The sequence below is a fragment of the Notolabrus celidotus genome, chromosome 7 (genome assembly GCF_009762535.1).
Source record: "Notolabrus celidotus isolate fNotCel1 chromosome 7, fNotCel1.pri, whole genome shotgun sequence".
In the NCBI taxonomy this organism is placed as follows: Eukaryota; Metazoa; Chordata; class Actinopteri; order Labriformes; family Labridae; genus Notolabrus; species Notolabrus celidotus.
This window is the reverse complement of record NC_048278.1, coordinates 6,445,318-6,467,023: the sequence shown is the minus strand read 5'-3', so window position 1 is coordinate 6,467,023 and position 21,706 is coordinate 6,445,318. Positions and strand designations below refer to the sequence as shown.

The 21,706-nt window shown below is 42.1% G+C and overlaps 3 protein-coding genes across 7 annotated transcripts in view; 2 read left to right on the top strand and 1 right to left on the bottom strand.

Annotated features, from left to right (window-relative positions):
• The window catches only part of ldb1b (LIM-domain binding 1b), a 45,714-nt gene extending 42,777 nt beyond the window's left edge, over positions 1-2,937 (bottom strand). For 2 of the 4 annotated variants that reach the window (XM_034688015.1, XM_034688020.1), the window contains exon 1: positions 2,150-2,807. The gene's annotated coding sequence lies outside the window, so the exon portion shown is untranslated. Of the gene's footprint in view, positions 1-2,149 lie in introns of all 4 variants that reach the window. The other 2 variants (XM_034688018.1, XM_034688014.1) reach the window with 2 other exon arrangements.
• On the top strand, positions 2,198-12,199 carry si:dkey-93h22.8 (uncharacterized protein LOC449943 homolog). 2 transcript variants are annotated; one of them, XM_034688013.1, is made up of 11 exons: positions 2,198-2,375; positions 4,780-4,884; positions 5,006-5,161; positions 5,632-7,180; positions 8,112-8,165; positions 8,255-9,053; positions 9,300-9,488; positions 9,580-9,640; positions 9,735-9,856; positions 9,941-10,092; positions 11,792-12,199. In XM_034688013.1, the coding sequence occupies exons 1-11, from the start codon at positions 2,280-2,282 to the stop codon at positions 11,890-11,892; spliced, it is 3,384 nt and encodes a 1,127-aa protein (XP_034543904.1). In that variant the 5' UTR covers positions 2,198-2,279; the 3' UTR covers positions 11,893-12,199. The 2 variants fall into 2 exon arrangements, with proteins under 2 accessions (XP_034543904.1, XP_034543903.1); XM_034688012.1 differs by having other exon boundaries at positions 2,199-2,375; positions 9,577-9,640.
• Positions 12,200-13,156: 957 nt separating this feature from the next.
• On the top strand, positions 13,157-20,712 carry ogal (O-GlcNAcase like). The gene is made up of 17 exons (XM_034688948.1): positions 13,157-13,534; positions 13,797-13,848; positions 13,994-14,091; positions 14,595-14,725; positions 15,016-15,187; positions 15,288-15,386; positions 15,489-15,628; positions 15,720-15,864; positions 17,212-17,310; positions 17,403-17,662; positions 17,750-17,924; positions 19,132-19,217; positions 19,383-19,475; positions 19,548-19,618; positions 19,699-19,819; positions 19,909-20,038; positions 20,298-20,712. Exons 1-17 carry the CDS (start codon positions 13,474-13,476, stop codon positions 20,432-20,434), a joined length of 2,070 nt encoding a protein of 689 aa, XP_034544839.1. The 5' UTR covers positions 13,157-13,473; the 3' UTR covers positions 20,435-20,712.
• The last annotated feature ends 994 nt before the right edge of the window (positions 20,713-21,706 follow it).

Below are 21,706 nucleotides of genomic sequence, written 5' to 3'. Positions count from 1 at the left end.
AAATATATTCAATCATTATGATGGGGTGTACAGTACAAATGTTTTCTGAAGGCTTAATACATTTAAATTAATGCAAAGACTCAAATCTGCACCTCAGGAGGAGCCATTTATATTCAAACAGGGTTGTAAAACAGTTTTGAGGCCATGACAGCGTGAGACGCACCAGGGTGGAGAGCGTGGACACATAAAACAGGAGAGTCAACACATCAATATTGTGAGTCTCTGATGGTTCTGTTGATGAGGAAGTCCCCAGGAAGCATGAACTCCTATATGACTATACCACCTCCGAAACTGCTTGTGTTAATGGTGCTTATTATCATGTCTGACATACTGTAATCGGCGAGTAAAGCTGAATGTGCTGAAATCTGTATGGAAAATTATTACACTGGAAATAATGGAGCACTTGGGTAAATTTAACAGCTTTACAGAGAGTTGTTTCCACTTTGAAAATAATCCCCAGCTACACTTAAAGTGCTTCCTTTCTCTATCAAAGCCTTCTGCTATAAAGGGGGAATACAGGTCCAGAGTAATCGTTAATTTCATATTGGGTAAGGCAGCCTGAGCAGCAGGTCTGTTTGCTGAAATTGTGCAATTTTGATTGATTAAAAAACAGTTTCAAAGACTCTTTCGGTCTCTAGACTTAAAACTGTGGAAAAATACTTACAAGTTGACTGTTTAGATAAATGGCTGCCTGTTTATTTTCATGTTGATTTTAAATTTATTTTACTTGTTTTTAAGATGCTGCATGGCCTCGCACCTGACTACATCACAGAGAAACTTTTAGTGTATGAACCAGGGAGGCCTCTCAGATCTCCCTGCTCCTCTCTATAGCTGTTCCTCAGAGCAGAACTAAAACTAACAGTGATGCTGCTTTCAGCCACGACAACGCTCCGGTACGATGGAACAGCCTGCTGGAGGATCCAAGAAGAGCTTATAGAGATATTGAGACTTTTAGAAGTCAATTAAAGACACATCTACTTAGTCTGGCTTTTATAACTTCTTTTAATTTATCATTTTATATTCATCTTAATATGCTATTGTTTCATTTATTTTTAACTCTTCAATTTGTATTATCCTATTACTATTTTTTATTGCTATTTTAGTGCTTTTATTTATATTATATTGGACTTTTATCTTTACCTTTTTAATTGTCTTAACTGGTCATATTTTATTTTTTATTTACTTTTAGTTTTTTTTTTGTATAATTTTTTATTTACCTTTTACATTCTACACATATACACCATATCAAACAAACATTTAAACAAATGAAACAAAAATAGACAAATAACAAGCCCTCTTAAAATAAAAGTAAGCTGATAAATAATTAAAATAACATAAACTCTTCGTTCACAATTTAAATGATGCATCACTGCAACAACCATTTCATCAATCGATATGTGTATTTTAATAAGAAGTTTGAAGTTTTTATTTTATTATTGTGCCATGCATACAATCATATGCCCAGCCCACACGGGCTTATAAGACACCATACATTTGTGCAGTCCAAGGTCAGAGCGCACAGCACGATCATTCATTGTAAGTAAACTGAGGGAAAAAATTGTGACAGAATAAAAGAAAATAATACAAATATAATATTTGATTATTTCTTAGTCATTTTTCAAGAAGAACTGCATCAAAACTTTTATTTTAGGCCCTTTTAATACAGATATCCATTTGCTTTTCTCTTTCTTCTTCTTCTTTAAAAAAACATAATTTTATAATTAAATTTTTTTAATTATTCTATTTTTTTCTAATCGCTCTAATGCACTTAAAATCGCATTTGATTTCTATCAAAGGTGCTGTATTAATAAAACTTGATTGATTGATTGATTGATTGATTGATTGATTGATTGAAAGAAGGGATACTTGTTTATTCCTCTGAACGCTAGACGTCGCTTTTGAGCAATAAATAAATACAAATGTTTCAAATAAAAATCATGTTTCTAATAATCAAAAATCATGCGACCATCAAGTCTGTATAGTGCTGAAAAATATTAAAAAGGCAACACGTGACAGTAAACAGTGTCCCCAAAATATCTGTTTTTATCGATCAAGTGAAAAAAAGATTAATAAAAATTGTGTAGAAAATTAATTCCATGAGCAAATTAATTTTCCTTACCGGGAAACACACCAATCAGGTACATCTCACCTTGAATATGATTCGTACTGCTCTTTATTCTTGTGAAGTTATGCGGTCCTGGTCCTAACTGATCCCAGGTCGGTGGTCTCTTGGTGCGCCCCGCCGTTGACCACGTGTCTGTATCCGGCCTCAGAGCTCCATGTGGTGCAGCAAGATGGCGGCGCAGTGGAGGGGGAAAGACGGGGATTTAAATGCCGGTTCAAGGGACTTTCTGGTCAGCAACTCTCTCAATGAGGTACCTGGTCTCTCATTTCAGCTCATACGACATCAGTGTGCTGCATGTGGTCGGGTTTCGGGGGTTTAATGGGGGCTGTTTCGCTGGTGCATGAGGCCACATGCGCGCATGGCGACACGTGGCTGTAGCTGGGTAGTAGTACTACTGTGGGGACCAGCTGGGAGTCGTCCAGGCTGCTTCAACATGTTTTATGTAATGTTGTAACAGGTTTGTTAATGTTAAGTGTAATAAAGCGAGCCTTGCTGGTCTCTCTGGTCAGTAAATGAGTCTCTAGAAGTGAGAGAGACCGGTTCATTTCCTGCCGAGTACAGGATGTTCAGACCAGGCTGCACCCTGAACCCTGTCCGCTCTGAAAACTCAACGTGGCCGTTCATTTTCCCTCAACACAACTGAACCGTGTCGTCCTCAGTGTACTATCTGACAGTATGCGGTGTATTGGGCAGGTCTGTGGGTGAACTGGTGTTCAGCCTCCCACGGGTTTAGATGATGTCACAGTTCTTGTGTAGACCCTGAAGGCTCGTGCTGCCTTTTCCCTCATTCATGATTGAGCAGCTCGTGTCCCGCCTCTCCGGCCTCGTGCTCTAACCCTTCTCTAGGTGCAAACTTTGGTCCTCTTTAAAATGTCTTTAGCAGTGACACATTACTTTTTACAGTCTGCTCGTGCATAAGACCACAAACCACATTGAGTCACATAGTAAGACCCACAAGTGAATGGGATTCTCTTTTTTAATATGCCAGTAATTCACAGTCTCAAGTGTCTGTAGTGTTAAACGATAATGACGTATGTGCTTTTGAATGAAACTTCAACAACTAGAATGTTCAATCTTGTTTGAGACTATTTCCTGCCCTGTTAAAGACAGTATGACTAAGAGAGTCATTTTAATCTAAATATCTCTGTAAATGTTTTTATGTAGTATTACATTAATAACCAGTGGCTAGTCAGGCTGTTTGAGTGGGCACCTCCTTTCAAACCCCTGGTACTCACACTCCTACTTTACTAGCAACATCTGCAGTATGCCAAAACTCCCTGGATATCGTACTGATTTGGGGAAATTTCACAGTATACATCAGACCAGTCTGCTTCGCCTACTGTTTCCCATAATGCACAGCGCTCATTCCACTTTTTCTTTTTTGACAGGGGGAACTCAGTTTTTAGGTGCTTAAATTCCATATAAACCACTTCCTAACTTTTTAAATCATAAGTGATGCTAAAGAAGCAGTTTCTCTATCAGCTTGTCCGTTATTTGCTTCCGCTTTCCGAAACCGGAAATCCAGTGATGCCTGGCCCAGCATACCGCAGACCAGATCCAACAGAAAAGCCACTCTACATACTAAATTCAAATGCAGTATGTAGTAGGCAGTACCTACTGCCTACGTAGATAGTAGGTAGGTAGTATAGGTAGTATGTTGCAGGCCGTTTGATGCAAAGGTGTCAAGAGGGGGGTCTGGAGATCCTTCCCAAGCGACAAACTCCGGCCTCGAGCTTTGAAGCCAATGCAGAAGTGTCAAAAGTTGCCGTTTATCCAGTGTCCACTTGAGGCTGGCTCCGGGAGTACTGGAAAACACATACACACCCATTCTAAAAGCCGGAATAAACACGTTTACAGCCTGGTTAAAAAAACGGGTGTAGTCTGGATAGCTCATTTCTCGATCGACACACTCTACACGGGGGGGATGATTTTTTTCATAACGTGTCAATTTTTGAGATATTGAGATTATGAGTTTACCATAAAGATAGGCACAGCTGACTTGATTCATAGGCGGGATCATTGTAGCTGTTGGCTTGGACGGTGAAAGCCTGCCTCTTTACCTCACACCAGCTCAACAGAAGTTAGATTGTGTTCAGCATTTCCAATATGGCCTCCGCCGCCGATTGGCTTCAAAACAGCGCTTCAGAAACAGATGAATGACGTCATGGAAGTTGAATTATGAAAAAATAAAACCAAAACTCTCTATATATTTCTACATTATTGATTATATTGCATAATTAACTACAAAGGCATCCAGAGGGCACTTGTTTTTAAGCTCTATTCAGAATGCTTTTGTGCATTCAATCCAATGAAGCCATAGGGCACTTTCTAACAATTTATTGACTGTAATTCATCCAGGAGTATTTTTCCATATACGCTCAATAGAGGTGACTCCAGAGGGCTTTTTTCTGTTTTTGCATTAAAGGTTTATCCATAGAAAGCAGTTTTTAATGCTTTATCTACTAAAGCAGAATCAAACAGGGAAGTTGCGCGTTTTGTTTTTCCTGTTGTGCCCATAAAATTCCTTTCCAGCTTATTGTGTCCAGTGCCTCGTGTTCAGTTCACACCCAGGCAGTAGTGTAACGTTAATCAGATCAGAGAGGATTACATTCACATCGCATGGCTGTAATGTAATGTTTGTTTGCTGTCCTCAGTTTGTCCTCAGGCAACATGATGTGGAAGGTATCGAGATGGACTCACAGTCCTGCATGGACCACTCCATCTTGGCCATCTTTGAAGACTCCACTGTCACATCAGAGGTCAGAGTTAGAAAAGATACTCCCTGTGAACTGTTGGATCATAACCTCTTTTATTCACATTATTCTCCTCTTTCAGTTAAATTTGCCTCTCTAATCAGTAAATCTGTTTTTCTTTCATCAGGATAAAAGTGGAGTGGAGGAGGAGAGTGAAAACCTGCTGTCAGCCCTGACAGAGATGTTGGACAGTGTGGAGGACGACGACGGCACATCGTCTCCCTTTGACACTCTGCCAGACACAAAGCTCCTCACACACCCGGAGCGCAGGGACAACTCAGTGGTGGGTATTATATAGAAACATATTAGAATCTAATACCAAAATTCACAAGTTTGATCCATTGCTGCAGTTTTCCCTGTTTCAAGTTCAGATAATACGACACCAGAGCTGCACACTGTCCAAATACAAAAAGGGACAATTCTATATCTTACTGTTCTGTCATATACATTGTGATAGAAACTTTACTGTTGTAACAACACTTTAATGACCTGACTGCACACACAGTCAAATAGATATGCTAAACAATATTTCCTGCAGCAACCATATGAGACTTAAAAGACCAAATAACCAGCACATGAGATCATATGACCTGGCAAAAAGTAGAACTGTGTTAGACTTTGATGATGAGATAAAGAGGAGTCACACAGTTTGATAAACTACCCTGAACATTCATAAAAACATCATTCAAATATTTACAACAAGGACTTTTCTGCTGAGATCTTAAAAATCTTTTCCTTTTCTCCACCTTTTAGGAATCATCGCTTGCTGAGAGACTTCGACCAAGATCCAAATCTACAAACGTACAATGTGCAGTAAAAATTGAAGGAGATGAAGAGGACGAGAGTAAAAAAGGGAGAAACGGCTCTCACAAGATGTTAAAACACCAAAGTGAATCATTGTTTTGTTGTAAGAATAGGAAAGCCGAGCCTGAAGTCGAGGTCTTTACCTCCTCCACTCTGGCCAACCTGGTGAAGATCATGCACTCCTACTGCCTGAAGCTGCATGTGGAAGAGGAAGAGGAGAAACTGAAGAGAAATCACACATTATTCTCTCATGAGGAGGTGTGGAAGTACGAGAGACCCTCTGAAGAGAGCGATGAAGAGATAAATGTTGTGTCTGATGATGAGGTCACTGTGAAGGAGACGAAGCAGATCAAAGAGGGAGATAATGGGAAACTGCTGAAGAGTGTGTTGTTGAATGGAATCTCATCCAAAGCTTCGCAATCCAGAGAGAAGAAGAGGGTGAGCTTTGGCCCTGTTGAAGTGGCTCCATTTGATGAACCAGAGGACCAAGAGCCGCTGAATGGGAAGAATTTAACGAGTCAAATTGTGTCAAAAGCTCTTGAAAATCCAGCTGGCTCAGCACTTGAATCTCAAAGACTTACCTCAGACATTAGCAGCAACACCGCTGAGGTTCCACCACCCAAAGGTGAGACGAAGGCCAAATCACTCAGCCTCCAGCAGTACAGACAGCTGCGCCAGAAGAGACAGCCCCTGGTGGAGAAACAGGGTAACTACACCACCAAGTGGCCCTCTGTCCCTGAGCCCCCTAAAGAGCTGACCCCCATCCTCTGTTTACAGGGACAAGTTCAGATCAGCTGTAGACCAAAGACAGCGAATAATCCCCCAGATGTGCAAAGTCCCAGTGCAGACCAGCTCTGTAGATCTTCTGTTTACAAAACCCAACACACCTCTACTCCACCCAGACCTCAGCCCTTAGAGGACAAACCATCCACCCATGTACAGCGCAGCAGATTAAAGCGTCCAAGGAATGAATCCAAAGTCCCGTCACCGGCCAGTCCAGCACAGCGGGTCCCCGCTAACACTGATGTTACTGCGCCTGATAGTAAAAGAAGTCCAGCAAAGAAAGCGGCACCGCTCAGTATCGATCCCCCAAATCCTGTCCTCCTCCCACTGCCAGCCAGCCAACCTATACCTCCACCCACCCACCACTCCTCATCAGGGTCTAAAGCTGAGATCCTCAACAAAGACTCCAACCAGCTGAACGCCATGCACTCCCAACAAATCCAAAACGTGTCCTCAGGTCCAGCACTTCAGCAACAACCATCCTCATTAAAGCCAAAGCCTGAAGTGTCCCAACATAACACAGAGGTCATAAACACTTGTGGCGAGACGGCTTCAGTCCTCTCTGAACCAAAGACTTCAATGCTGGCCGCCACAGATGCTCCTGTCTCTTTAAAAGAGACACCAGCAGACGCTCTCTTCAGTGAATCCTCACCTGATAAATTATCACCTGCTGCACAGTCGGGCTGTGGAGCGGAGAGTGCTGCTGAGGACTCAGGTAAATGTTTGAAACTAGACTTTAAACTAGTCAGTGTTTAATTGTTGGGATTTCAGCTTAGTATGATTGTATTTTATCACGTATCAGGATGAAAATGTGTCGGCATGGAGAGTGTTAAGCAGGCAAAACACAGTCTGCCATAACGACATCCTGCCGTGATCTGATGACCATTTGTTTATCTAAATGATAAACAGAAACTTGCATGAAAGTGCAGCTCACTATCCCTTGTGGACACATCATTTTAACTTGAGCAACACATCTGCTTAACAGTCACGAAACCAACCAACAGTTAGATTCCCTGACTGCCTGGATACATCAGAAATTATTAGTCTGCCCATGATTCAGCAAAAAATAATACATTTTAATCGTTGTTCTCGTCTCCTCTCAGACCCGAAAAAGTTTGCTCTATTACTTTTAACAATTCTGCATCATGATGATGTTATTCCAGCAAACTATAGTCCTATTAGTTCAAGAAAACCACAAAAAAACCTTTGTTTTAGTTTCATATCGCTGAAGTGAAACCTCTGTTTAACTTTCAATGAATCACCAGAAACAGATGAACAAGCATACTCCAGAGATGAAATTAATAAAGAAATGACGGCGTTCACAAACTGAAGGGTTCATTTAGCTTCCCCTTTAGAACTGAACAAACAATCACATCTCAAGTTACTAAACAATGCAGCACACAGAAGAGAAAGTCTGTGCAGGAAGTCGTTTATTCGTAATCACTGTGTTCACCAGAATACCAAATAACTTAGTCATCCTCAGAGGCATGTTTGGTCGACAGGCTATTGTTCAGTGTTGTTAAATTTGGCACGATGCAGTTACTAAAGTTATGAATGGAATTGATTTATTGAGACGTGATGCTAAGAATGATATAACTGAGACATTGAAAGAATCATCTGATGTAATCTTTGTCTTCCTCCCTCAGGTATTGAAGCGGCTGATGTGACCAGCCTGCTTGAACAGTTTGAGGAAACACAAGGTGAGGCATCAGGTCACTGGTGACAGATTTACTTGATGCTCATGTTCAGTCTCACATCAAACTTATGTCTTAAATCTTTCTCCCTCCAGCTAAAGAGAGGAGAGTGGAGCCAGAAGTTGTTAGTGCTACCTCATCACCTAACTTGCAAACAGATGGACTCTTGGACAAGACCCGGCACCCTCTCCTGACACCCCGTGTGGAAACATGTCAAGCATCAAGCACTTCAGACTCAAACCTCAGGGATCCACAACTTCTAACCTCAGAGAGTGTCGACATCCCTGAACCCCTCGGCACTGAAATCATTCTCAGCACTGAACGAGATCCTCCAGCAAGACGCAAAAATCCTCCACCCAAGGCCATCCAGATCATTGACCCCCGTCCTCGCCCCCCCAAGAAGACACACGCCAACCTCCCAGAGCTGCCTGCTGCTCACATCCTCTCATACATATCCTCAGAGCACGATTACTGTAGACTCACTGCAGACCGCGCACTTTCATCCAGTACTCAGGTTAGCAGTTCAGCTGCTGAGTGTAAAAACCAGACCTCCACAGGTGGAGCTGATACCACCATCAGAGCTGCTAGTTCCTCTCCTAATTCTGTACCGCAGCATCCACCTGAAGAACCCAGGACCAGATCAGAAGCAGATCTAACCTCAGACAAAACGCTCTTGCTCTCAGATGTTTCCGCCAAAGAGAAGGACTGTTGTAGTGCACCTGAGCAGAAGACACCTCCGTGCAGCCTCCCCACACCTCCACCCAGCCCTCCAGCCAGAGGGAGGGAGAGGAGGAGATATCGAAGGAGATCTCCTTGCTCCAGTTCCAGCTCATCATCATCATCATCATCATCATCGTCCTCCAGCTCAGCATCTCGCTCTCCAAAAAGACAAAAGTAATCAGCTTTATTGTTTGTCCGTTTATCAGGAGTTGTTCCCCCTGATTCAGATTACATTTACTGATAATGTTTAGCAACAGTCGATCATACTGCACTTATTGCTCAAAAGAAAAGAGTTGTTGCATTGCGTAGCTAAATTTTTGAAGAGATACAAGTCAGGCACACGTAGGCTTTTGCGTATGCTGAGTCGTAGATCAGACAGAAATATAAACCGGGCTTCACACCCTCATTTCTGTCTTTCAGGCGTCACCACAAGCGTTCAGAGAGCAGCTCGAGTTCATCCGGCTCTCGCTCCATTTCCCGCTCTCCACCTCGGCGCCGCAGGTTGTCTTACACCAGAACCACACGCAGCAGGTCTAGATCCTGGTCCAGGTCTAGGTCCCCATCCAGATCCAGATCTCCGTCCCCACGGAAATGGAGAGATGTTTACTGGTAAGATAATCTTTGAGTTGTTCATGTAGAAGTCTTCCTTCGATGAGTTTATGAGCGTTATCTAAGTCTCATCTCATCCTCCCTACAGCAGCAGAGAGTCGAGGCGGATCAGGCGAGAGCACGAGATCAGGATCCAAAAACTCAAAGCCATTGTGAGTAGCAGATAACAAACACGTTAAGTCTTGTGTTTGTGGGTTTCCTGACTGAGTAATTAGTAGTGAGTAATAATAACATCCTTTCATTCAGGACGAGCGCAGGGTGGTGTATGTCGGCCGCATCTGCAGGTCCATGACCCACGATGAACTGAGGGAACGCTTTTCTCAGTTTGGAGAAGTGGAATGTGTGTCGCTTCACTTTAGAGAAAGAGGGTAAGTATGCACACTGAAAAACGGTTTCTGAAACACTGTTCTGCATCAGCAATGAAATAAAACGTGCGTCTTCTCTTCTCATAGGGATCACTACGCCTTCGTCACGTTCTACAACATGGACGATGCTTTTGCAGCCATCGATAACGGCGGGAAACTACGGAAGCCTGACGAGCTCCCGTTTGACATCTGCTTTGGCGGAAGAAGACAGTTCTGTAATTCAAATTACGCTGACCTCGGTGAGACTCAGACTCAAAGCTATTTCATACAGTTTCCTGCAGCATCACGTCAAAGCCCAGGCACTGTTCTGTCTGCAAGCTGCTCCATAGATTAGTGTTCCTGATAAACAGGAAGTCACTGCTTGCTTCATTTGCTGATTTTTCATCCACATTAAGCAGAACATTTTAACACCCAGAAAACCAGCATGAGCAAATACTGATGAATGCTGAATCTCTATTGTTCAGTATTATTTGCTGAGCGCTCAGATAAACAAGCTGGATGGGAATTGGGAAAACATTTTGTGTTTCACTGTGAGTCATACAACCATGGTGTAAACCAAGGAAGCAACATTTTTGTAACACTGCCAGTACAAGTTGTGCATCCAAACACATAAAACTCCCCTCAACAAAGTACAAGTAAAAGTAAGAAGGGTTGTTCAGCTGTCACAGTTTTGTTAAAACCAGCAGGAAACTTATTTAAAGTGAAATGGTGCATTTCGACCTACAGTTCCGGGGTCTTTTAGCCCCCAGAACTACTTTACCCTGAACCAAAAGGTTCCTGTACCCCCATTGTTGTCTGTGTTTCGACCACGGGCTGAAGTCCCGGGTAGATTGTGAAAATCAGGCCAGTGACGTATGGAGAAAAAAAAAAGTAAATGCACTACACCACCAGACCAGTAGAGGGCAGTAGGACAAAGACGGATGCTGTTCATCACAGATGACACCATAGAAGCAGACGGACAGGCTGGTATCATTATGAGCAACACAACAGTTAGCCTGTTAGCATGGAAAAGACTCAGCTGGCGCTGTTTTAGATGGTGCTGTATTTCATCACAGATGGATTCACTGAATCAACATGGGAGAGGAGATAAGCGCGAGTAGCAAAGACGTTTCCACACGGCTTTAAAATCCTTTTGAACTCAAAATGCCGTGACAGAAATCGGCCGGTGTTTTGGTTTAAACAGCGACCCTGTTAACTGGAGTCTTTCAGCTGGATGCATCCCTCATAAACGTCTTTAGACGATCATTAAATATCTGATGAGGATATTTTGAAATCTTAATAAAAACTAAACTAGTTTGCATTCCCAGGAACTCCCTCTGTGTTTCAACAGCTGTGTAAACTCCACAAACACTGACACGTTCAGCTGAAGGTCTCCAGTTTACAGGGTCACTTTTTAAACCATAACACCGGGGGAGACGCATTCGCTGTGGGCTGAGAAGACTACTGTTACAAGCTGCTAAATCAAGAGAATCACAGCTTCTTCTTTTGAAAAGTACACACACATACAAAAAAGATAGAACAAATAAAAACTAATGAAAGAAAGAGAAATCAAGTGAATCACAGATGTGTGTGAGGTTATTGTGGATGACGGGCGGAATAAAAACACTGCGGTTAATCTACCAATCAGACACGTTCAGCATTGCAGGCCCTGCCCCCGAAAGCCCCGGTGAAAAGTACTACCCCTCATCAGGGGCTTTTTAGGGGGGAGATTATCTACCCTGAACTAAATCTAGACCCTGGGTCCTTCGGTCGAAATGCATGTAGTTCCGGGATAAAGTTCCTCCAGTCAAAAAACGCCTTAAGTTCTTCTTTTGAAAGTGGAACAAACCCTTTCTGTCTGTTTGTTGGAATCTAAATGAATGCTTTTTTGGTTTTTTTTACACCACTACAACTTTTCATGTTGAAGATATAACCTGTCCTCCTCCTCGTCTTCCTCAGATGCAAACAGAGACGCTGAGCGATCTCCCGCACAGAGCCGGTTCGATGACCTCGACTTTGATTCGCTGCTGAAACAGGCGCAGAGAGGAATCAGGGGGTAGCAGATCTGTGTGTCGGGACAAGACCACCAGGCAGGATGGCAGAATGTAAAGGAACATTTTTTCATGAAGCTCAGAGCCGCTTGTTCTCCGTTATGTAGCAAACTTTTGTATGTTTTTAAGTTTTTGTCTGTTTGCATGCAGATTTTAACATGTACAGTAAATGTGTAAAAAAATAACTCGCTCTGACAAATTGATTACATTTAATAAGTAGAGGAACTCACAAAGTAATTTCTTTGCATTCCATAACACTGATGACATTTTATATTTGTATATGAAAATAATAAAGGAGGTTTATTGTGTTTCCTTACGACCTGAGTTCATTTGTTTTATTTGATCCATGCTGGTGAGATAACATGTATGTTTCCTTTTGGGTACGATGTTTGTAAATGCTTAGTTTCCTATAAAAGTCCATGTGCAGGTTTTTCTACAGGCCTCTCATCCTAACCTCAGTTTCTTACACTGTAAAAAAAAATCTGCTTCAGGTCTTTGAACTCTACTCTCTGCAGTCTTCAGATCTCCAGCAGCCTCATAGAAACAGCCAGCAGTGTAATGCTTTAATTCTGAAGACAGCTGATGAAATACGCAGTGATAAGCAGTGGGTAAGGGCAACATTTCATCCACCTGCCTCTGATCATTTTATTAGCAGGTCATCCTCTGCTCTTCAAATAGTCCTCTCCCAGGATAATTATTTTGATTAAACACAGGTGAACCCCATGATTATATATTTAACTACGAATTAACACTAACATCAGTCAGCTGAGATAACAGGTAAATATTTGCTACTAATACCCCTGAATTATATGAAGGAACACCAACATGAGGCATACTAAAACTTCAATAATCCAATCCAATCCATTTTATTTATATAGCACATTCTAAATAATAGTACAATTTAAAATACAATAAATTAAAAGACAAACAGAGACCAACACAAACTCTCATGCTGTATTAAAAGCCAAGGAGTAAAAATGAGGGGCCGTTTTTATTACTACAGCATAATCAAACAGAAGATAATAGATTGTTGAGTACAAAAGTCTGAAATGAATGCAAGAATATATGACATTTTTTTCTGGTTTTACATCAACACTTCTAGTTAAATAACATAAGCAGGACTTTTACAACTTACAAAAATATTTTTTATAGTTTTGTGTTTCTAAGAAGAGGATCTTAATACTTTACCTGCATATTTGCTGCAGATAGATGAATTCAGAGTGCCTCGTTTTTTTTGTAGATTCGAGGACGCTGGCCCTTTAAGACGTAAACCCGGAAGACAGGTGCGTCCGCCGTCCAGTCAGCGTGCGTCTGAATCTGCGCTGAGCTGTCAGCGCTACGCAAGGCTGCCTCTCTTATTCACTGGGAGTATTTACAACTTAAGACTTTTGACCATTTTAAGCATCATGTTATGTAATTTTAGAAACACGCTCGTGTGCGCAGGCGTGAGATAAGGGTGCAGTAAAAGCCCGTGAAATGAAAGGCTGACATTCAGAGCTGTCACTTTAATCATCGCTGGAGCTTAATACCTGAGGACTGTAAACACAGACTGAGAGAGGACGACTCAACACTTAACCCTGACAGTGAACCATGGCGACACCAGGCAGGGCCGAGGGACAAACCAGACGGTTCATCAGCGGGGTTGTGGAAGGTAAGCAGATTGGACCACCAGATCCCAGATCCAGGTCCCAGATCCCAGGTCCTAATGTTATTACAGCTGAGAGTATAGATCTGCAACCAGGATGTAAACATAAACATTTGATTGTGAGGTTCCAGATTAGACTTTAGCTATTCACATTTTGTTCAAATGCAGTCAGGATAATAAATGCATGTGTTAAATGGTCACTTCTTGTAAGAGTTTTTGGTGTATGTGTATGTGTGTGTGTGCATTTGTTGACCTCTGTTTGATGCAGGTTTTTATGGGCGGCCATGGACTATGGAGCAAAGAACAGAGCTGTTTAAAAGGTTAGAAGCCACATAAGCTTATTGCTATGAGTTCTGCTTGATTACACCTTAATTCAGGTCTAGGTTAAAGATAGTTTTAGGATCATGGAACATGGTGTTATCAAACAATATTCAGTTTCTGATATTATTTTCTGATGTGTTCCAGAGAACAGAAGTGGGGTTTGAACACGTACCTATATGCTCCCAAGGATGATTACAAACACAGAATGTACTGGAGGGACCTGTACTCGCCTGAGGAAGCAGGTAAGTCACCCCGCTGCATATTTGAGGGTGACCTGAAAACACCCAATAGCTAAACATTCACAGGACATTAAACACATTCTGAAAAGGATCCTGAATCTATTTACTAAAAGATGCAAGAAGTAAATAATGTCCATTCTGTGAACACCCAGAGTGTAATCAGGGACAGTTAATGTTATCTCTGTGGAAACATTGTTTATTTGTTTAGTTTGGAGCCTTCTCTTACAGATGGTGTGTGATATCTTATCAGTGGTATGACACAGATGATCTGAACTCTGACCTTTGAAAAGATATTAGATATTGCCCTAAAACTCCAAGAGCGTGTAAAAAAAAGTTGACTACATGGACAGTCAGGTCAAAATCATTTGAAGTAGGTTACAAACACCCAAAGTGGCTGAGATATGGTGATATTGTGTCAATCAATCCAGACTTTGAACTTGTACATTACTGTCTTCCTGTTTAAAAACACTTTTTAAAAGTTTTCTGAACTCCTCATTTCTGCCCAGAACAACTCATCGCCCTGATATCAGCAGCCAAACAACACAATGTGGAGTTCATCTATGCGATCTCCCCCGGCCTGGATGTTACTTTTTCGAACCCCAAAGAGGTTGCTGCCTTGAAGCGAAAGCTGGATCAGGTAGGGCTTTTTATGTGAGCATAAAGGGTGGAGCACAAGAGATAATTCAATATGAGCCGTGTGTGGTTTTACAACTCTCTAGAGAAGGGTTAACTTTAAGTAGGTCAGGTGGCAGCTAATGAGACTCACGCTGAAGCAGGTGATTGGTTTAAAAACTGGTGGAATAACTCCGAGTCTGTTGATCTGAGTTTATCAAAAGCTGCAAACATTTCCAAGTTTAGTTTGTGCATATAAAAAATTAATTCTCTGAGTTGAACCTCAAACCTGAAGCTGTCCTCTGTCACCCTCAGGTGAAGGAGTTTGGTTGCAGGTCCTTCTCTCTGTTGTTTGATGACATCGAGAGAGAGATGTGTCCGTCTGATAAGCAGGTCTTCAGCTCCTTCGCCCACGCTCAGGTGTCCATCACTAATGCAGTGTACCAGCACCTGGGAGAACCTGAGACCTTCCTCGTCTGTCCCACAGGTTAGGCGGAGGGCTCGTCTATAACTGCAGCTAGAAAAAGAAAAATTCTGAAGCAGTCGCTATAAAATAAATCACACCTCCTCTGTCCCTGTCCTTTCAGATTATTGTGCTGCGTTCTGCACTCCCACTGTGTCCCAGTCCTCTTACCTGAACACTGTGGGTGAGGGGCTGCTGCCAGGGATCGACATACTGTGGACAGGTATGGCTGCTCTAAATCAGAACCCAAAAGACTCATTGTTGTTGTATTTAACTCTGTAGAAAAGGCTAAGATGTCTTTTTTTGTCTTGTTTGTGTCATTCAGGTCCCAAAGTGGTGTCCCACAAAATCTCTGTTGAGTCCATAGAAGAGGTGTCCTCGGTTCTGAGGAGGCCACCAGTCATCTGGGACAACATCCACGCCAATGACTATGACCCCCAAAGACTCTTCCTCGGACCCTTTAAAGTAAATTTAAACAAAACTGTATTCCAAGTCTTCATAGGCTCCAGTCTGGTTTCTTTACCGCAACAGAATCAACATTATCTTTGTGTATCAGGATCGTCCCACTGAGCTGATTCCCAAACTGAGAGGAGTCCTCACCAACCCCAACTGTGAGTTCTACCCAAACTTTGTGGCCATCCACACGCTGGCGACGTGGTGCAAAGCAAACACAGAAGGAGGACAGAGAGATGTGGAAATGGGTGAGGACACAGCTCTTTATCTTAATGCCTTTTTATTGCAGTTGTTGGCTTTTGCACTTAAATTTGACCTCCTTTTACCTTCTGGCACTTTCAGTACTTGTGATGATTGTAGTGAAGGAGCTGCTGTTTGTCTTTCTGGCATTTGTGGAGTGGAGTTTGTTCAAAGCAAAGATCAGCTCTTAAAATTTAGAAGATTCACTTCATTATTCAGCAAAACTGTTTGATGCTGAATAAAAAACTTCTATCGAGTCATTCATGTTTTAATTATGAAAGATATATTTTTTTATTCTCTTAAGGAAATATTTAACTCAGTTAGACTTTGAATATTGAATTTTAAGTGCATTCAACCTCACAACATTTCCTCTGTCAAATTGCATCTAATCTACTGTAGCTTCAGACATAAATATCTACATATTAGAGTTTTATATCGGCTATTATTTTCATATTATGAGCAGTATTTCAACTAAAGATATCATTTTTATGATGCCACTTTACATTGAATGGAGCCTGAAATATATATGTAAAGACAGGTATATGTGCTGTAAAATTAAGTAAGTAAGTAAGTAAGTAAACTGTAGTTATATAGCACTTTAAACAGACAGAAGTCACAAAGTGCTTTACAAAGACAAGACACACAGAAAAGAAATATAAAAACCAATAGGCAGCATAAAAATGTAAGTTGTTACATGATCCATAAAAGCATTAAAAGTTTGGGTTTTTAATAAAGACTTAAAAACATCTGCAGATTCTGCAGAGCCCAGGAATATCGGCAGAGCGTTCCAGAGTCTAGGGGCTACAGCCAGGAAAGCTCTGTCATCACGAGTGCTGAGGTGTGTTCGTGGAACAGTTAAAAAGTGTAACATGTTGGACCTGAGTGAGCGAGGTGGCTGGTAGGGATGAATGAGTTCTGACAAATATTCTGGAGTCTGACCATGTAGGGATCTCTATGCAAGTGTGAGAATTTTGAACTGGATTCTATAGGTGATGGGGAGCCAGTGAAGGGATTTAAGTACCAGGGTGATGTGAGACTGTTTGTTCGACCGTGTTAATACTCTGGCTGCTGCATTCTGTATTGACTGTAGGCGACTGAGGGCGGACATGCTGAGAGATGAAAACAGAGAGTTACAGCAGTCGATGCGTGACGAAATGAATGTATGAATTAACATCCCAAGGTCCGGGGTTGAAACAAAGTGTCTTAATTTACTGATGTTTCATAAATGAAAATAACATGACCGGGTGAGCTGTTTAACGTGCTGTCAAAAGATGAAGATAGCCTAACAGCTTGTTTTGAAACATGTTAATGTAAAATCTGTGAGTGATTGTTTGTTCTGTCTTTGACCTCACCAGGCGATGAGGAGCAGGACTTGTGCTATAGTCCCCAAAAAGCCCTGACACTGGCCCTCACTGACTGGCTGCAGGAGTTTTTGAACACTGATCAGCCTGGAGGTAAAGTTAGAGAAGACCTGCAGTGACTTTATTGAACAACAACAACAAGGTGGGTCTAACATTAAGACGCTTCAATCCCTTAATCCCTCCAGGCCCGTGTCTTAAGGCTCGACTAAAGAAAGAGTCATCGGATGAGGAGCCCATGCAGACAGACATGGGAGAGGCTTCCTATGTACCTGGTCCAGGAGACAACCCACTGTACACAGCAGAACCTCTGACCCTGGAGGACCTGAAGCTGCTGTCAGAACTCTTTTACCTGCCGTACGAACACGGGTCCACAGCCCAGAGCATGCTGCAGGAGCTGAACTGGCTCAAGAACAACGGTGCGGCCGCCACAGCAGAGACGGACAAGGTAGTGTTGTGTTGTGTTGTCATTCAAGAAGAACATAGAATGATGGAATGAATGGGATGTATTTAGTCAAATGTACTCTTCTTTCAGACTGGGGAGTGGTGCTCAAGAGCGCAGCAGTTCGATGACATGTGTGAGGCAGTGGTGCAGATGTTCAATCGCCTGTCCAACGCGCCCAACCGCAGCATTCTGTACGACCTCTACAACTACATCTGTGACATCAAGAGCGGGGTCGGCCTGGCTCGAGCCTACGTGAAAACACTCGGTGAGGAAACTGAAGAGCTTTCTTATAATGATTAAACTTAACAGACTTCTGTAAACAACACAGCTTGTTGAGGAAAACACTCTAAAATCTCTGACCACATGCCTCTTTGCTTCAGTTCTTAAGGAGACTTTGTAAAGCTGAAGACATGGCAGCTTATTGTTCATTTTTAATAGGCAACAGCTGTAGGGGCCATGAATGATGTGAAAGGTGTTTTTTGTATCTTTCTTTGAGGTTTAGGGTAGGTTATTGTTTGTATATTTTGTGTTGTTTGTTTAAGATATTGTTTTGTTTGGAGTTGGAGAGAGAGGTTGAGCTGGGTTGTGTAATTTTTCTTGAACACTGTCTGTCTTTGATCAGTCTGATCTCTTTAACCATCAGTTTTGTGCACGTCTTAATGAGTTGATCATCCTTTTTAGTTCATAAAAAGTGAAACCCTCTTTCCAGACCCAACCTGGTCTCAGCAGATGGCTGTCTAACATGAGTCTGGTTCTGCTCAAGGTTTCTGCCTGTTAAAGGAAGTTTATTCCTTGCAGCTGTAACTAGCTAAGTATTGCGAGGTGCAGTGCTCATGGTGGATTAAGGTGGGGTCAGACTGAGTCTTATCCTGTCTTGGTGTTGGGTCTCTGTTCATAATTTGACAGAGAGTGGTCTACACCTGCTCTGTTTGTAAAAGCGTCTTGAGATAACATTTGTTGTGTCTCGGCGCTATATAAATAAAGATTGATTGATTGATTGAAACGTATTATCAGGACATCAGTGATTTTTTTGCTTTAGCGCGTCAGACAAATTTGCTAGGCCCAACCTCAGCCTCTTGGCGGCTTTTGGATCTGTGAAGCTGCTACACCAGCGTTATAAATAAACACACAATATGCTGCCAAGAGATGTAAAATGACTGTTATGAAACTATGATTTGTTTATTTTTACAGCTCAAGTAGCCATGAGATAATATACAGTAGACACTCCATTTGGATTGAGATGATTGATGTTTACAATTATCCTCAGGAAGTGACAGAGGAGCCTGGCAGCTCTGTTACACTTCTGACACTTTTAGCAGAGTTGTGCAGAGTCAGAGTCATGGGGATTTGCAGAAAAAGACCTCATCCACTGAGCCTGACATGTGATGTTGCATACTTAAACCAAATATGAGAATGTGAAGTACTGAATGTGAAGGTTATTAAGCTTTAAATATGTTTTATCTTCTCCTCAGGAGGGCAGGGGCAGCCCTCAGCCCAGCTCATGAATGAAGATCCTGAACCCTGGGGCTTCAGAGGAGGCCTCTCTGGAGAGTTTCAGGTAATGAAAACCGAGTCAAAAATAAATAAATGATAATAATAGTTTATATTATAATTTTATGAAAGAAAAGTCATGTTAAGTCTTCAATTTTCAGGTATAAATAAATGAATTATTTTAAATTATTAATTTTATTTAATTATTTTATCTGTGTTTTTGTTCCTGCAGAGGATGCTGCCGTGTCATGGAAACAGAGACCTGTTCAGACATCCGCCCATGACTGCGGTTTACTGCATACGACCATACTGCCCCAATGACAAGGTAAGGATGTAAGATCCTCAGACACTGTGATATTTTTGGAGTTTGTTACACAGTGTTGTGTATCCATCACAGATGGAGGTGCAGAAGATTTTCAGGGAGATGCAGAGACATCAGATGGTGCAACCTCCGCTGATCTGCGACAGGTGAGAAGCTGGATTCCTCTGTTATAGTGTACTTATACTCAGATTATCTCACTCTTATTATACCCTCGGTCCCTTTGCAGCCTGTCATCAGGTGAGATCCCCCCGTCCCCTCAGTGTGCTCTGGTCCTGGAGGATGATATTGGCATGTGTGGCTATGCTCTGGCACTAACTGATGCCAAACCAGCCGCAGCTAAGATTCAGGTGACCTGATGTTTTATCTTATTGTTTTTCACAGAATACCTCATGTAGAATGAGATGCAGTGTTGTTTTATTCTTCTTCGTTCCTCTAGAGGGCTGTAAGTGACTCTGTGCTGGAGGACTTCCCCTCCCTGCTCACCATACAAGTGCTGCCCCGGGTCACTGATCCCTCTCCAGCCAAGCGTTTGATTAGTTGGTTGTTGTCATCCGTCAGAAGCAGCGGTAGGTGGAGACTGAGCACAGTGCCAAAGATCATTCTTAGACATGTCTCAGGGAGCTGACTTGCAACTAATTCTCAAACTGAGGTAGCTTACTTGCCACAGGGAGGCGATGTTCAGTGTTCATCATAAAAGAAGCTTAGTAATATTTGGATTCCTGTTGCTGCTTTTGGAGATTTTTAAAAAATAAAATGTTTTCTAGGACATCAGGAAAAAGAGGAACCTATTAAAGCACATTTGATTCCTTTCCTCTCACTTCTCAGGTTGCAGAGGAGCTTTCTGTGAGTTGAGGGAGAGCGATCGAAGAATGCTCGACTTTTACACCAAACTGGACTCCTTCACGCCCATAAAGACGGCCGGTCTACCTCAAGACATCATTGCCATGGGAACAAGCCTGTGAACAAGATCAATCAAGGTTTGTTTTGATGATCTGACGCTGAGCTACAGCTGCTGTCTCTGCAGCGAGTCAGACTACAATCCACTGTCAGTTTTAATCCTCTCATATCATTATATGTTTAATTAACTTGCCATCAAATGTATCAATATCCTCCATGACGTAGGTTGAAGAGTCAGGCACTACTACTGACCTCATAGTGATAATGCTTTTTATAAATGTGTTTATTTTTTTCTACTTAAAAGTGTTCAATCCAGCACAAAAATAAAAATGTTTGAACAATCTCAAAGTTCACATTTCACTGTGTTGATGTGAAGACCATGCGGCAACCTCCGGTCTCAAAATCTGAAGTCCATGCTGAAGTGTTCTAAACTGCAATTCAACGAGTGTCCGCTTGAGGCTGGCTGCAGAAACACCAGAAACCACATACACACCAATTCAAAGAAGACGATCTGTACCGCATTAATAAACATGTTTACAGCCTGGTTCAAAAAACAGCTACGTAGATAATTTCTCTATCAGCACACACTGTATGGGGGTGAATTTTTTTCTAACTCGACGGTTCAGAAGATATTAAGATAATGAGTTTTTGCCCAAATAAGGACATGACTGACTTGACTGACTGGCGGGAACACAGCTGTTGGCTAGGAGGCTCAAACCCCGCCTCTTTACCTCACACTAAGGCTGTTTTCGAAACGGCCTGCTACATACTACCTACTAATGTAGTAAGCAGTAGGTATTGCCTACTACATACTGCGTTTGAATTTAGTCTGTAGTCTGACTGTTCTGTTCGATCTGTGTTGCAGTATGCTGCGTCAGACGTCACTGGATTTCCGGTTTCGGAAAGCGGAAGTAAACAACGTCCAGGCTGATAGAGAAACTGCTTTTTTAGCATCACTTATGATTTAAAAAGTTAGGAAGTGGTTTATATGGAATTTAATAATTTTCACAGCACCTAAAAACTGAGTTCCCCCGTCAAAAAAGAAGGAAAGAGAAAAAGCGGAACGAGCGCTGTGCATTATGGGACACAGTACGCGAGGCAGACTGGTCCGATGCATACTGTGAAATTTTCCCGAATCAGTAGACATCCGGGGAGCTTTGGCATACTGCAGATTTTGTTGTTTTTCACATACTACAGCCGGCGGCTGTTTTCGAAACATCCTGCTACATACTATCTATGGATGTAGTGTGCATTACCTACTGTTACCTACTGCATACTACGTACTGCGTTTGAAGGTAGTATGTAGTATGACTGTTCTGTTGAGCTAGGAGTCGCTG